The sequence below is a fragment of the Musca vetustissima genome, unplaced genomic scaffold, assembly GCF_032173495.1.
Source record: "Musca vetustissima isolate MV318-11 ecotype Yass unplaced genomic scaffold, APGP_CSIRO_Mvet_v1 utg13668, whole genome shotgun sequence".
NCBI classification, from domain to species: domain Eukaryota; kingdom Metazoa; phylum Arthropoda; class Insecta; order Diptera; family Muscidae; genus Musca; species Musca vetustissima.
In genome coordinates, this window is record NW_026873054.1 from 58,154 (window position 1) to 73,601 (window position 15,448).

The 15,448-nt window shown below is 31.1% G+C and overlaps 1 protein-coding gene and 4 non-coding genes across 5 annotated transcripts; 1 reads left to right on the forward strand and 4 right to left on the reverse strand.

Annotated features, from left to right (window-relative positions):
- Positions 1 to 1,704: 1,704 nt before the first annotated feature.
- Positions 1,705 to 1,776, forward strand: Trnap-ugg (transfer RNA proline (anticodon UGG)). Its single transcript has one exon. It is a non-coding gene; the product is annotated as a tRNA-Pro (tRNA).
- Positions 1,777 to 3,223: 1,447 nt separating this feature from the next.
- Positions 3,224 to 3,296, reverse strand: Trnaa-agc (transfer RNA alanine (anticodon AGC)). Its single transcript has one exon. It is a non-coding gene; the product is annotated as a tRNA-Ala (tRNA).
- Positions 3,297 to 3,891: 595 nt separating this feature from the next.
- Positions 3,892 to 3,964, reverse strand: Trnaa-agc (transfer RNA alanine (anticodon AGC)). The gene has a single exon. It is a non-coding gene; the product is annotated as a tRNA-Ala (tRNA).
- A 624-nt stretch (positions 3,965 to 4,588) lies between these two features.
- On the reverse strand, positions 4,589 to 4,661 carry Trnaa-agc (transfer RNA alanine (anticodon AGC)). Its single transcript has one exon. It is a non-coding gene; the product is annotated as a tRNA-Ala (tRNA).
- Positions 4,662 to 7,707: 3,046 nt separating this feature from the next.
- LOC133322435 (attacin-A) lies at positions 7,708 to 8,350 on the reverse strand. Its single transcript, XM_061531435.1, has 2 exons — positions 8,181 to 8,350; positions 7,708 to 8,107 (listed from the first exon to the last, which is right to left on the reverse strand). Exons 1-2 carry the CDS (start codon positions 8,348 to 8,350, stop codon positions 7,708 to 7,710), a joined length of 570 nt encoding a protein of 189 aa, XP_061387419.1.
- Positions 8,351 to 15,448: the final 7,098 nt, after the last annotated feature.

Below are 15,448 nucleotides of genomic sequence, written 5' to 3' on the forward strand. Positions count from 1 at the left end.
AGACCAATAGGTCTTCTAGGAGGCCAATAGATTTTTATTTTAGAGACCAATAAATATTCTTATAGGAGACGAATTGGTGTTCTTACGAAGATCGATAGTTCCACTTATAGCAGACCAAAACGCCTCCTTTTAAGAGACCAGTGGATCTTCTTATAAGAGACCAATAGGTCTTCGTAAAGGTTTTATTCCACTAAATATACCTACCCTAGCTAATTTTGGCTTTATTCCCAACACCCCCTCCCCTCTTCCAACTATCCGAACAGAAAAACAAAAACCTCAGCATCGGAAATTAGTCATGTAAACAGAAAAATGTGCGCTAATTTAGAATTTGTGGCCAAAGGGATATTTAGTTTTTACCCTGCGCCAACAAAAAAGGTACCAGTAGTTTTCTAACCCGCAGCTTCGACATTGCCAGTTCAGCGTTATTGTTATCCTAAACTAAAATAGCAACAACAACAAAAGGCCAAAAATAAACATTTAACCAACAGTTAAATGCTAGTTTTAAAGGGGTTTGGAAAATATCTCCCCAATATCCGAAAAAGCAGGTTTCTACCGGGGAGGGGAAAATTGAAACAAAAGGCTTTACATATATTCATTAGCAAAAGTAACAAGATTCGGAGAAAATAAATAAAGAGGATGGGTCCGAACCTTCTCTGAAACTATTTTTCCCACTAAGGGTTGTCACTAGCGAACTGACTAGGAATATTTCGCGTAAACAAGCAAAGTTTCGCTCTAGCAGAACTTTACAACTTATTCCGATGTTCGAAGCCAACAAAATAAGTGAGATTTTAGAGAAGAGTGTGGTTAAGCTGTTTGTTGCAAAAAATTCGTTGGAAATCCATTCGCTTTGCTGGTTGCTGTTGTTTATGCCTTGGGTTATAGGCTTTTAACCTGTGCCAACATAATTTTTAAATGTCGCCCCACCCCCTATGATGCCTCCATAGCAAAAGGGTTACCGACGTGGAATTTGTGTTGTAAACAAACGCGAATATGAATTTTATGACATTGTTTGCTGGAGACGATACGACCTCCTCCACTTCCTTTTGATTTTCTAAATGAGAATATCATAGCCGTGGAAAAATGTAAACAGAGAAGCTACAACAACAGTATCATCGGCATCTCCATCCACATTGTCGTCATTGTCTGTCTACTAACAGAATTTTTAAAATATTGCTACTGCTGTTGTTATTCTTGGTTCTTGTTCTTCTTATTCTGTTATGAATAATTAAATATTTGCCAAAGTTTGACATTTGATTATGATGATGTTCAAAAGAATGGGAGGGTAAAGTAAAAAAATATATTCAAGTCTTTATAGAAGGTGTGGATTTTTTAAAAAATATTTTCAAGGAATTTTTAAAAAATATTTTCAAGGAATTTTTAAAAAAGTAAAAAAATATATTCAAACCTTTATACAAGGCGTGGATTTTTTATAAAATATTTTCAAGCCCTTATAGTAGGCGTCGATTTTTTAAACAATATTTTCAAGCATTTATAGAAGTCGCTCTTCTGTCATTGCTTGAAAAAAATGGTTTGTATCTATAACAGCATTGATAAGAAATGCGCCGATGAAAAAATGCAAAATAGTCCTCCATTTATTTTACTGCATTTATATTTTGGTGTGCTCCAATGTGCATAGCAAGACAATGATCATTACATTTGGTTGCAATGCAACAAAATTTTATTTGTGCTGACCACTCTGCATACGGCTCAATGGTCTAGGGGTATGATTCTCGCTTTGGGTGCGAGAGGTCCCGGGTTCAAATCCCGGTTGAGCCCGTTGTTTTTTTTACTTTTTTTTTATATAATAAAATTTAAATAAAAAAATTAAATTTAATGCATCGAAAAGTCGTGAATATTCGTTAAAAAAAAATTAAAATCACTATTATAGCCTTTAAGTGTCCTGGAAAATCATATCACTTAAAAATGTGCAGAAAAAAATCTTGATCCTTTCAGAATCTTCTATTAATCGAAATTTTTCGATTTATTCTCCAATTATGAAAACTTCTATCAGATTTTTAGTGCGGCAAAAGACCAATGGTTAAAAAAAATTATACAAGATTTTTAATTTATTATACCCTCCACCATAGTATGGAGGGTATATTAATTTTGTCATTCCGTTTGTAACTCATCGAAATATTCATTTTCGACCCTATAAAGTACATATATTCTTGATCAGGGTAAAATTCTAAGACGATCTAGCCATGCCCATCTGTCCTATTTTGAGTTCTTAATAGGTACCAAATCTCTCCACAAAAAAATTATGAATATAGGTCAATCTTTTTGGATAGCCCCCATATAAGGGTACCCCCCTTTTTCTGTATTTTGGGGTTCTTGAGCGCGTTTTTCTACCGAATGCGTTGTAATTTGGTATTTTGTAGTCGTATATGGTAACAAATCTCCCCACCAAAAATTATTAATATTCGCCCCCTTTTTGGGGTAGTATATGGGGACTACCCCTTTTCTTAAATTAAAATAGTTATCGAATTTGTTCCGCGTTTTGGGTTTGGTTCTAAGACTCTGTTGCAATCATTTCACCTGCGGAGGATATCGAGATAAAAAAACTAGAACGTAAGGTTCGATAATGAACTGTATATGAACTATAACCCGCATTTAGGCCTAGCCCCTCTATGGGAGGTACCAGATGGAGTGGACCGATATTCCCCATCTTCAAACTTGAACTAAGTTTGGATGAAATCAAAATTTTCTGAAAAAAATTTGGTCCAGAGAACCAATATTTCGATGAGGCTCATTTTCACCGTGTCAAAGTGTATACACCCTCATTAGTCATAAGGCTGAGGGTATAATTATCCATTAAAATTTCTGAAATTTGTATCATGGTTTACACAATCGGTATGTAGAAATGTCGGTATGAGTCCACTTTTTGGTATTTTCCCTATAATTTCATTTCATGTACCTGTCAGTATATCTATGGTGGAGGGTATCCAAAGTTCGGCCCGACCGAACTTAACGCTTTTTCACTTGTTTTTATTTTATTCATTTTTTATTTTATTCATTATTCATTAATAGATAAATATTATTCAAGAAAATTTTATTCGTATTTAAGAAAAATAGAAATGTTCCTCTGATGTTATGTTGGCCAATTGTAAGGTATTTATATAAAATATCAGTGGAAGTTAATTACAACCCAACATTTTTTTATGAAGCTCCCTTTTTAATCAGAAATATAATTTCTTTTAGTTTTCATTAAAACAAAAAGTCGACTTGGAGATGCGGGGCATCGATCCCCGTACCTCTCACATGCTAAGCGAGCGCTCTACCATCTGAGCTACATCCCCATGTGGTGCATATGGTAACATAAAAAAATAATACACGTATTGGGCAACTCTTGGCACCCATATTTTGATATCGCTGATAAATAAATTCGCAGCTACATGGGCATTTCAAAATAAATAAATAAATTGGAATTTATATTTAAACTGGCTGACAATTTAAATTAACCCGAACCAGCCCAGTGTTACAAATTGGTTACGCACACAACAACACACACATAATCCATAGGATCTACATAAATGCCCTATTAAATATTTCCGAAAAATTCTTAAAAAAAATATTCTGGGTGGATTCGGGTTAAGAGTTATATTGCCAAATTTTTCCAAAAAAAAAATAATTTATAAAATATTCTTCTCTTTATCAGGGCATTCCCAAGACCCTTCTATTCCGACAGTTAAGACGTAGATAACCAATTTTATGAATTTCCATGACACAACAATTTTAATGGAATATTCTTCTGGGGAAATTCTCCTTCTCTGGAAAATTAAATGGACCTTAATTTATATTTGCAGAATTTTTATTTTTTAATATTTCTGTAGTTTTTACTTCCAAACAATATTTTATGCACTTAAAAATATAAAATTCAGTAAAAATTCGATTTGGAGATGCGGGGCATCGATCCCCGTACCTCTCACATGCTAAGCGAGCGCTCTACCATCTGAGCTACATCCCCATGTTATTAAATGTGTACAACAAAATCAGCTGTCCAAACACACACGTCACTAAATGCAATATTAACTATTGAATTCATTGTCCACTATTATTAAAAATTTCAAAACTGGTTAATATACAGTGTCGGTCACATGATTAGCACACCCCATGCCGACACAAATGTTTTGATTAAATTTAAATATTTTTTTATAGGAAAAGCTTGCATATACTGTATTAAAAATTTTTATATGAAAAACGAAAATTATTAACGAAGATTTGTTAAAAAAACACATTTTTTATAAAACGGAATGGGTATGGATATTTTGACTAGGAGACACAACCACTTGGATTCTTGAAAACGAACCAATGAAGAATTTATTACGTTTTCCAGCAAATCCATATCATAAATGGAGATTTTTATTTAGGGGTTTTTAAGCATGGCTCCTTCAATATTAAAATGACAACGGTGTTTTTATTCCTTTTCTCATTCATAAAATTAACAAAAATTTCTGTCTCCATAATTATTATTTTAGATATAGCCCTCTTCTTCTCACTCTGTGTTAATTTGACATATATTTCGTGATTTATTTTTTATTTTTTAACCCTTTTAAACCACCAAAAAACACAGGTACCTGGTTGATAATTATGGAGATGCGGGGCATCGATCCCCGTACCTCTCACATGCTAAGCGAGCGCTCTACCATCTGAGCTACATCCCCACATACGCATGTCCTGGCCGATGAAATCCCCAAGACCGCACAGGACATCGATGTAAAGGCAAAAACTCCCTCGTAGGCTATTATTAAATAAAAACAAAACACACAACTAGTTTTAATTACCCTCAACATGTATTAAACGAACATGTTGTTCTTGTAATTTTAAATTTTTACGTTTTATTGTTGTTATTGTAGCAATTTCTATTTTTAACGTAGACAACATTGTTAGTATTTAATAGAAATAGAAAAACAAAAATATTCTCGCAGTCGTTGACATTGAAGTTAGTAAAATGTTGCCTACTTTTAGGCTCGTGCTGAGAAATATTATTTAACGCAGAGTTGATTTTATTGAAAATGAAACTAAGTGCAATCTTTTTAAAAAAAAAACTATTAAAAAATGAAAATTAAAAATAACTTAGTTTTAATGAATATTGAAGTACAAATTATTATAATAATGGATTTATTTTTAAATTAACTTATTTAAAATTCTCGACTTCAATTTTTTAGGATTTCCACCGACTGGCAATGAACGTGCATTATATTTAAGTCTTGTAACTTTGCATATATCTATCTGAAAACTTAAAGGATAAAGAAATTAATTTATAATTTTGTTGTTGATATTTTGTAACTAATGAAACTACCTTCTTTTCGAACATCCGAGATCAAAAATTCCAACGGCATTCGAGCACAAACTTGACTCTGGATTATTAACATCGAACCAAAATGATCAAAATGGTGGACATATGAAATTTTTTTGGTGAATCCCCTATTTTCGACCACAAACTATGTTGGAAAATAAGAAGGACCTTGACCGATTACCTTTATCCTAGTTCATACGATAACTATGTAAGCACAGGATAACGTATTGAAATTTGAAACCGATAGGTTTTTTGAAAACACTGTTTAGAGAAGGTTTGAGAAGCACTTCTAATTTCGCATGATGCTGAGACAATAAATCGGCTATATCTTCAAGAGTTATCGAGATTTTCACTTGAAATTGTAAAATTACATTCTTGAATGATTGCAGGTTCGAATTAAATTGCTTGGTGCAGACACAAAAGTGTTATTGAGATTTTTAATACAAATTTTAAAGGGACATTCTGGAATAGGTTCGAATGAAACAGAAAACCAACATTTAATTTTTGAAACCGTTAATGGGGGATAACCCATGAAGTCATTGTTGCATTACCATATAGGATTGATAGAACAGGTTCCATTTTTTCAAAAACAGTCTAATCTAAAAATCCACACTTGAAAATAATTGTGTATTAAAATCCGCTCTTAACAAATTTACTTTTCATAAAAAATGCTTATAACATGACATAAAATCGCAGACAAATACTAAATATATCCTAAAATGTATTTAAAAATGCATCTATATTTTTGTTTAAACTCAAAAAAGTATTCTGCTAATTATTGAAAAAATATCCTTGACAAAATTGATATATAAAATAAATATTTAATTCTTGTTTTATTGTTGAAAATTTATAAATAACAAATTTTAAGCAGTTTTATAATCTCAAATGCGAAAATAAAAATAAATTGCAATTGATTATACTAAAACAACTGCATTCGTGAAAATAAATATGTATTAAAATTCTGCTCTTAAAAATCTACTTCTTAAAAAAAAAAATTATAACCAAAAACTATTCTAAAATGTATTTAAAAATGCTAGTGGCAAAAAAAATTAAAAATCCATGTTTAATTTATTTTAAAAATTAATTAAAATTAAAAAAATATATTCCCTAAATGTTCTTCTAATTATTGAAAAAATATACTTGACAAGAATCTACTAGATTTTAATAGTTTCTTCGATATCATAAAGGAAAATTCGTTATCGTAGTAAAAAATAGTAGATACTTGCAGTACGGGAACAGATCATTTATTGAAATATTTATTGTTTTATATATATCTAATAATTTAATTATCTTCCCCCATTGAAAAAACGACAATATTGAAAATAAACGCTGAATGTACAACACTTTCTCTCTAACAACGAGAGCGCGCGCTTGTACAAACACACCCTCTATGGAAATGTTAATAGAAAGAGAAAATAAAACAACAAATGCTCTATTTGTGTTTGACAGTTAGTAAAATTAATAAAAATTATAAAAAAATATTTTTAAATTTATTTTCCCCTAAAATTTCTTATTTCAAAGAGACGATAACTCATTTGCCCACACTATCGATAGTACCTACTACTAAACCCACATCGATTTTAAAAAACAATCGATAGTTAACCATCGACTGTTTACCAGCTGTAGTTGTAGGTCAATTTGTTTTGCAATTTTGTTTTTTATATCAAAAATTTACAATAAAATTATTGAAAATAGTACAAAATATAACAAAATTACGATTGAAAACATAACAAAAAAGGCGGGAACCATAACGTAAGTTCGACGCGAGTGAAGCCAGTGGCCACAAAACGAGTGTAAAACCAAGAGTGAAATACCATTGAATTGTGTTTGTTTCAAAATCAAAGAGAAGCCAAAAGTCCAATTAGAATCGTCCAACAATGGAGGAATGATAAGAAGCTAGGCAGTGTTCCAATGAAGTAAATTTCTTTATAAGATCCAAAAGTATTTTGTAAAAATCTCCAACACAATGTTTATGGATACACCAAAGTTGCAACCAATTTCCAAAAGTAAACCGAAACCAAGTGAAAATGTGCCTTCTAGTAGTAGTAGCAGTAGTAATAACAGTAACAACAGCAACAACAACAATAGTAATAGCTATAATAATAGTGCCAGTGGAGGCGGCATTAACAACACCAATCGTAACAATAACAACAACAGCGGCAGCACCAACAACATTGCCGGCAAAAACAAAAACCCCTTTGTCTCATCTTTGCCATCAACAACAGCAACAACATCATCATCATCAGCGGATGATAACAATTGGTCCACAAATGCAGAGTAAGTTTTTGTTTTTATTTTCACTTTGTTTATGTTTATTTATTGTTTATCTTTTTGTTTTTATTTACATATACATACATATATACTCAACATAAACTATAATATGAGTGCTTTGTTTTTGGAATAACAACCTCTTAAAATCTATGAGTAAATCCAAGGCCACCACCAAAATCCTTTTGACCCTTAAATGGTCCACTGGTGTGTTTACTACCAAAGGCATTCAGATTCAATGAAGAAGCTTGATTTGCGGATGTCCACAAATTAGCCGTGGCATTGGCATTCACAGTTTTCATGTCAAATTTGGGTATCTGTGTTACACCCAAACTGGCCGAATAACCATTAGCATGAGACCATCCAGCATTTGCACCCACAGCATCAAATTTTAAACCATTCTGCAACTGGGTACGGCTATGGAAGGCATTTACATCCACACTGTGATTATCATTTTTAAAGGCATTGAGGCGTAGATTTTCCGATGTTGATTTGCTAATGCCATGGGTATTGGCATGTTGTATGGCCAAACCATGGCCATTGCTAAGAAAATTATTAAAAAAATATTAATTATATATATATATTTTTTTCAATACATTATTTTAGTTATACTTACGAACTAATTTCTCCAAATGCTCCTGTGGTCACTGGGCCATGTTTATTATTACCACTGGCAAAGACACCAGCCGCTGCGCCCAATTTCTCATCACCCACTTTGCCCATGGCCTTAACATCAATATCATGGCCACCCTTGGCATTTGTTGTTGCTGAACCACCAATATCCATATTTGTTCGTGAAGAGGTTTATAAACAATTAATTTTAAAATTATTTAATATTTTAAAACGTTTTTGCTTTTAGCTTGTCTTGTCTTGTGTGCTAAATGAAAACTGTGATGATATCGTTTTAATTTCTTCAATTTATATAGCTAACACCATAAAGGCTATTCAACATCTTCAAGTTGCAAGCAAGGTAAATCCCCCTTGACAAAGTGTGAGAACTGTTTTGCTTTACTCACTGCAAAGTTCATGAAAAGGGGACATTTTTTGGTTTCTGCAATCAAATATAGAACAAAGCAAAAAAATGAAAGGTACTTCCTATATCTTGTTTAGCTTGTTGTGCTAGTACTTCCCCTGCGAAAAAATATTGGCCCACACAAATAAATGCATCACCCAATCAATGTTACCTCTTAGTCAATAGGAATGGATAATCATATAGTATTGGAAATTGCTGACCATTGTGGATGTGTCGCAATTGTATTTTTATCAATTTGAAAGGGATTTCCCGGAATTTCGTAAGTTTTGTGTGTGAGATAATGAAAATTTTATTTTTTTATTATATCTCTTATTTTATTTTATTAGGTCAATAAAGGTAATTCCTCTAGAGGATGGTTTAATTCAGTTTAATCAATTTTTCCCAATGAAGTGCCAAACTTCAGGCAAATTGACCAATCGATCATTAAAATTTTAAAATATTGATTTAACGTCGGTAAAGACCCCACCTAAAATCAAAATTTTAGTTGAATATTTCATGATGAAAAATCGCATCTTGTGGTAATTGAACCGGTCAATAAATAAGGGAGGAATCGAGTTAAAAGGAATCATTGTTCTACAAAAAAATCTTCATTCGATTTTACTAAAAAAGTCCATCATTGAATTTGATTATTTGCTACTGAAAATTATGGTTACATCCTTTAAGAGTTATCGATCCTACCAGTCAGACAAAAATATGGGCGGATTCCTAAATTGATTACAAATTGTCTGAAAATAGTTTGGTCCAAAAAATGAGATTTATCTAATAACTTTATCATTAGCTTTAATGAAACAAGGGTTTCATATGATACTGTTTTATGGGACTCCTCAAAAAAAAAAAAAAAAAAAAAAAAAAACCTTGCAACCATGTCTTGAAGACGCACGAATAACGTTATTGATCCCAAACCCGATCAAAAACGGGAGCGTTATCATGCTATAAATACGTTTTTTTGTATTATCGGAATTTGGGCTCGTTTTTCACCTTAATTGACTGTAATTTGGTATGTTCGGTTCGCATAGGGTAGTAAATCCCCTATTTTGAACCACTGCCCATATTGCGGCACCCTAAACATTTTGGTATTTTAAGAAGTTTGGGTATGTTTTGACTGTAATTTGGAATTTTTCGTTATCGTTAAGTAGTACACCTTTCGCCCAAATTTTAGCGATTAGTGGGAACGTTTTTCAATAGAATTGGCAAATCTACCTACAATTGCGACCACTCACTACGCCGAAAGTCTCGGGAACAGACACGACAGCAGGCAGGTTCGCAAGTTGAAAAGTAGAAAAAAAGGTTCTCAAGTCCCTTGCCGACAGCTCATGGGGAGCCAACTATGTGGAAGTATTCAGACCAGTCAGAACACCACCCTTAGAACGACAATATGGCATCAAAGGACTGTATTCATGAGGAGACGAAAGTCCTACCCTTACGTTAGCATAGCAATATATTTTCATCGCAGTACCTGCTTGAATGTTTCAGATATAATCATCCTAAACTCCCACCCACCCATCCGTGTCAGGAAGGATCTGCATATCCTAGAGAGAGAGAGGTCCAACGTTATAAAGGGGCCAATAACGTTGTAGTTTGGTCTAAGTTGTATTTGGCAGATATTCTGACCATGTGTAGAATATCTGCCTTGGATGTGATACAGGCCCTCACAACACATTGCTCTTATTCAAGTGCTCTGCCAAACCTACTCAACTTACTCTGTTGCTGCAGGCTGTGGAAGTAGATGCATTTCTTAACATGGAGACAAGACCAGAACCAGATTGAATCAAACAAGAGGACTGATATCCTTATAAAAATGCTACAAAAACAAAAATAAATTTTATCAAAACCTGTGAGTGGAACAGTATAGTCGGACGGGGCCGACCATACGATGCCCTACACAACTACCACGGAACTCTTACTTTCTGCGGATTTTTATTCCGAAACTGGGAAATAGTTCGTGATAGTTGCACCTTCTTGAGATCAACAGCACCTCTTCCTTACACTTATATATTTTCCGAATATTACTAATATTCAGTACAGTCATTCTAATTAATTGTCCATATTTCCTTCACCATGGGTTGTTTTGTGATGTTAGGCTTATAATTGTGGTCTATAGATCGACTGGAACCTCATGGAACATTTCAAAGCGATCAGCGCTATATTTCCTTTCGCCCTCCAGTGTGGTAATGGGTTACTAAATAATATCTGAATACTTAAGCACCTGTAAATATTTATGTGTAACTCCCACATCCGAGGTTTTCAATCAAAATTGGGTCTAATTTGTACCGAATGCTTTTAGATATTTTGTGTCCACCTCAACTACACCAAATATTGTTGATAATTGTATCCTCCATTTTGGATAATTTTATTCATCATTGTGGATAATTTTGTTTACAGCTGTTGATTATTTTATACACCACTGTGGATAATTTTATTCCCAATAGTGAATAATTGTATTCACCATAGTAAATAATTTTATTCACCATACTGAATAATATTTTTCACCACATTGATTAATTTTATCTACACACGCGGACAATTTTATCCACCATTGTGAATACTTTTATTTATCATTGTGGATAATTTAGCTAAATTGTTCTCACCATCGTCCAATTTTTTTTCAACATTGCATAATACGTATCATTTTGTTTACCATAAAGAATTATTTTATTCACCACTGTGGTCAATTTTAAAAATATCTTTTTAATTTTCATTCATTTCATTTTTTTTTTCACAATAATTATTAAACCTTCCTCTTCTCAAATTTTGCATTTTTCTTCGTTTCGTATATCATCTTCTCTCTTATGCTCCCAACAAATAATCAACTTTTGTTCTCAATCACTGCTCAAATTGAGATCACTACCTTTTCCTCCCAGACAGCTCTTCAGAACATATGTTAATTTTCAAAAAAAAAAAAAACGCAACAACAACAACAATGTGCTATGCTATTCAAATCTAAAAATACATATGTATATCCAATATTCGAAATGGAAATTTTCTTCATTGAACCAGAAAAAAATAAAAACAACTCATTATTCCCGTCTATGAGACACAATCAAACAGACACACATACTTCGGGAAATGGTAGACCGATTCTGGCTACCAATTTTTTTTTTTTCAATTCAGTAGCTAGCTGATGATGTGTTTTTTATGAAAAAAAAAAAAAAAACATTTTGTTTCATTGTTGATCTTTCCTGCTCTCTAATTCGTTATGTAGAATTTTCTCTCACATTCGCAAAAAGAGTTGAAAATTTGTTGTACGTTGTTCTTTTTTATTTCGAAATTCATTTTCAAAATATTTGTTCATTAGGATTCTCCTGCTCACAGTAGTTGTAGAAGTCGTCGTCGCCTCTCGTGATCGTTTGTCGTCGGGGGATTTTCTTTTTTTTTTTTTGTGCATTTGTGTGAATAAAATGAAAATAGAGGAATTGTGAAAATATCATTTTCAACAAAAAATCAATTAAATCAAGTGTAAAATTTCAAACCGAAAAATAATAATAAAATTATTTTGTGTGAAAAAAGTGAAATCATTTTTTGTTAATTAAATAGAAGTAGTAAAAATCAAAATAGAAAATCGCAACGTGTTTTTGTGCAGCTAAATCAAAATCATTGATGATTAAATAACTAAAAATTTGATTTTATATGTGTATATAAAGATATATGTATGACAAAGATAGAAAGAAATCTATAAAAAAATTGAAATACAAATATTAAAAAAAAAAAGATTAAAAATAAATTTATAAACAAATTTGTGCATTTTTGCCACATTGTTGCTGCAACTACAATTATTAATTGAATTTGGTAATTACATTAATTTTGATTTCTTTTTTGTTTTAAATTTCAACACTTTGCAATCTGTAATCAATTTCATTTTCAAATTCTTCTTGGTCCAAAAAAAAAAAAAAAAAAAAATCAGAGTATCTGTGATGCTGATGTCCCTGTGTGTGAATTGTATTGCTACTATGACTAATATTCAATAACAAAATTTATTATTTTATGGCCTTTTCATTTATCAAATGTTGTCTGTGAATATATTTCAATATACATATACAAATATTTCTTTGGGATTTTCTTTTCATATTTCTCTTGAATTTCTATCTGATTTTGAGTGAAATTTGCTACCTTTCTAGCATCGTCATTGAATATTTTTTCATCTTGTTTTTGAATTCGTTTATTTATTTATTTTGTATTTTTTGTGTATCATTCCTCTGCTATCTATCCTTTTGGCATGTGCGAAAATTTTGTTCTCTAGTTTGTTGTTATTTTTGTTAATTATATAGGTAGATATGTTGGACAGCAGTGTATATAGGAATTTAACATTGTATATCTATGCAAATCATGAACATATTTTTATAGTCATTGACAAAAATATAAACATTTTTATTAGTTTATTTTTTTTCAAAGAATTTTCTATTGTTTTCCTTATGGATATTTTAGAAAATATGTTTAGCGGATTTAATTTAAAAAAATGAATTACAAATATTAAAATTAAAATGTCTTATCCTGCAAATGTTCCCCGAATAGTCAATAATGTTATCAAAGTATTTTTTTTTCATGTTTTGACTTAATCACTTTTGTTTTTACACCAGTAATTGTAATGAAATTGTAATTGATTCGAGGTATTTTAATTTGTTTCGAACGGAAAAAGTATCCCACATTAATTTGCATATCATCGACGTCATCATATGGGGAATGTTTATTACTAGACAGACAGCCAGACAGACAACCGGATGACGATTGATTACCACCATAAGATATCATTTTTTTCGGGAATTAATTGGAATATTTGGAGGAACTGAAAATAAATTTTACACATTTGAATAAGAATTTCCATAAAGGCGTGTCTATCTTCAATTCTGGATACAAATCTACTCTTTGATAATATTCAAAGGTGGATAAAGTTAAGATAATTTGAGTCGTTTATTTTGAAAGTGGTTTACGGCCATTTTAGGTTCTGATACAAATCATGGTTTTCTAGAAAAGTTTTTAAAACAAATCAAACCCAATCCTTTACATGTCTCAGTGTAAGAAAAATTGGACTTAAACCACTTTCGAAATAACCGATTCATATATAAGTCTGAGGGTATATATCCGTTGCAACACAGATTAACATTTTTATAACATTTTTTAATTATTATTTTTTTATTATAAATCCTCAATAGCAAAAAATCTCAATGAACTCAATTACTATTTTACAAAAAAATCTCCTGCGCATGATATGTAATAAATTCTTGATCTCAAAAAAAAAATATATATATTTGAGACTAAATATTCTACAAAAAAATTCATGTCTCTATAAATATTTTTAATACACGTAAAATTCAAGGCTTGAGAAAAAATATACAGTCATAAATACACGCCTCTTAAAATATACTTTTATACATTCATGCTCCTAAAATTATTCTATAATTAATTTGGCTTCCTAAAAATATTCTTTAATAAATTCATACTCATAAAATTATGCTATCATTATTTCATGGCCTTAAAAAATTAAATATAATAAATGCATGATCAGAAATAAATTATTCAATCATATATGCACGTCCCTAAAAACATTATTTTTAAAAATTTACGCTCATAAAAATATTCTATAACAATTCACACCCCTAAAATTATGCTACAATTAATACATGCTTCTAAAAATATTCTTAATATAATAAAATCAAGTTCAGAAAAAAAGTATTCAATCATATGTCCACGCCTTTAAAAATATTCTTTAATAAATCCACGCCCTCTAGAGGCTCCTAAAAATATTCTATAAAAAATTCGAGGTCTATAAATATATTCTATAAAAAAGTCCGAGCCTCTAAATATTCTCTACAATAGACTCTGGCTCCTAAAAACCTACATGAATCTTAAAATTACATAAATTCAACCTACGCCCCAAAAATATTTTAGAAAATATCCAAACCCTATTCTATAGTAAAACCACTCCCTATAAATTCCACTCCCTACTCCACAATAAATTCAATGAAAAATATATGAAAAAAGTTCTAAAATCAATTTACGCCCCTAAAAATATACTATTAAATACCCAAGCCCTTTAAAATGTTAATAATAAATCATCGGCCCAAATATATTTAAATATTTTATAATAAACCTATGCCTTTAAAAATATTCTATAATAAATTGAATCTAAAAAATATTCTATAATAAATCCACACCCATAAATGTTATAACAAATCCCCGGGCTAGGAAAAATGTGTAATTAATGTGCAGCCTTAAAAATAGACTTAATAATTTCATGCCCCTAAAAATAGTATGTAAAAAAAATTCAGGTCCTTAAAAATAGTATGTAAGAATTCCACGCCCCTTAAAATAAGTTGTAATAAAAAAATATTCCATTAAATATAATAAAAATGTTATAATTAATCTCCTGGATAGGAAATATGTGTATAATAAATGCATGTCCCTAAAAATATTCTATAACAAATCCGAGGTCTACATAATATTGATAAACAAATGCGAGTTCCTAAAAATAGTCTGTAATAAATCCATGCATCTAAAAAATAGTCTGTAATCAATTCACGCCCCTAAAAATCGATTCTTCCATAAATCCAAGCCCTTAAAAATTGTTTTTAATAAATTCAAGCCCAAAACAGATTCTCCAATAAAACCACACCCTTAAAAATTGTCTTTAATAAATCCACGCCCCGAAAAAATAGTGTGTAATAAAACCATGTCCCTAAAAATATTGTATAAAAATTCACACCTCACAAAAATATTCCATAATAACTTTTTTTTTAAATACAACCTTGGCTTATCCGTAAAAATGTATATTTAAAAGTCCACCCTCAGCTGATCCTCCTTAATGAAATGATGAAAAAACAGCGTTCCTAATAATTGTAATTATTCAAAAATACCTA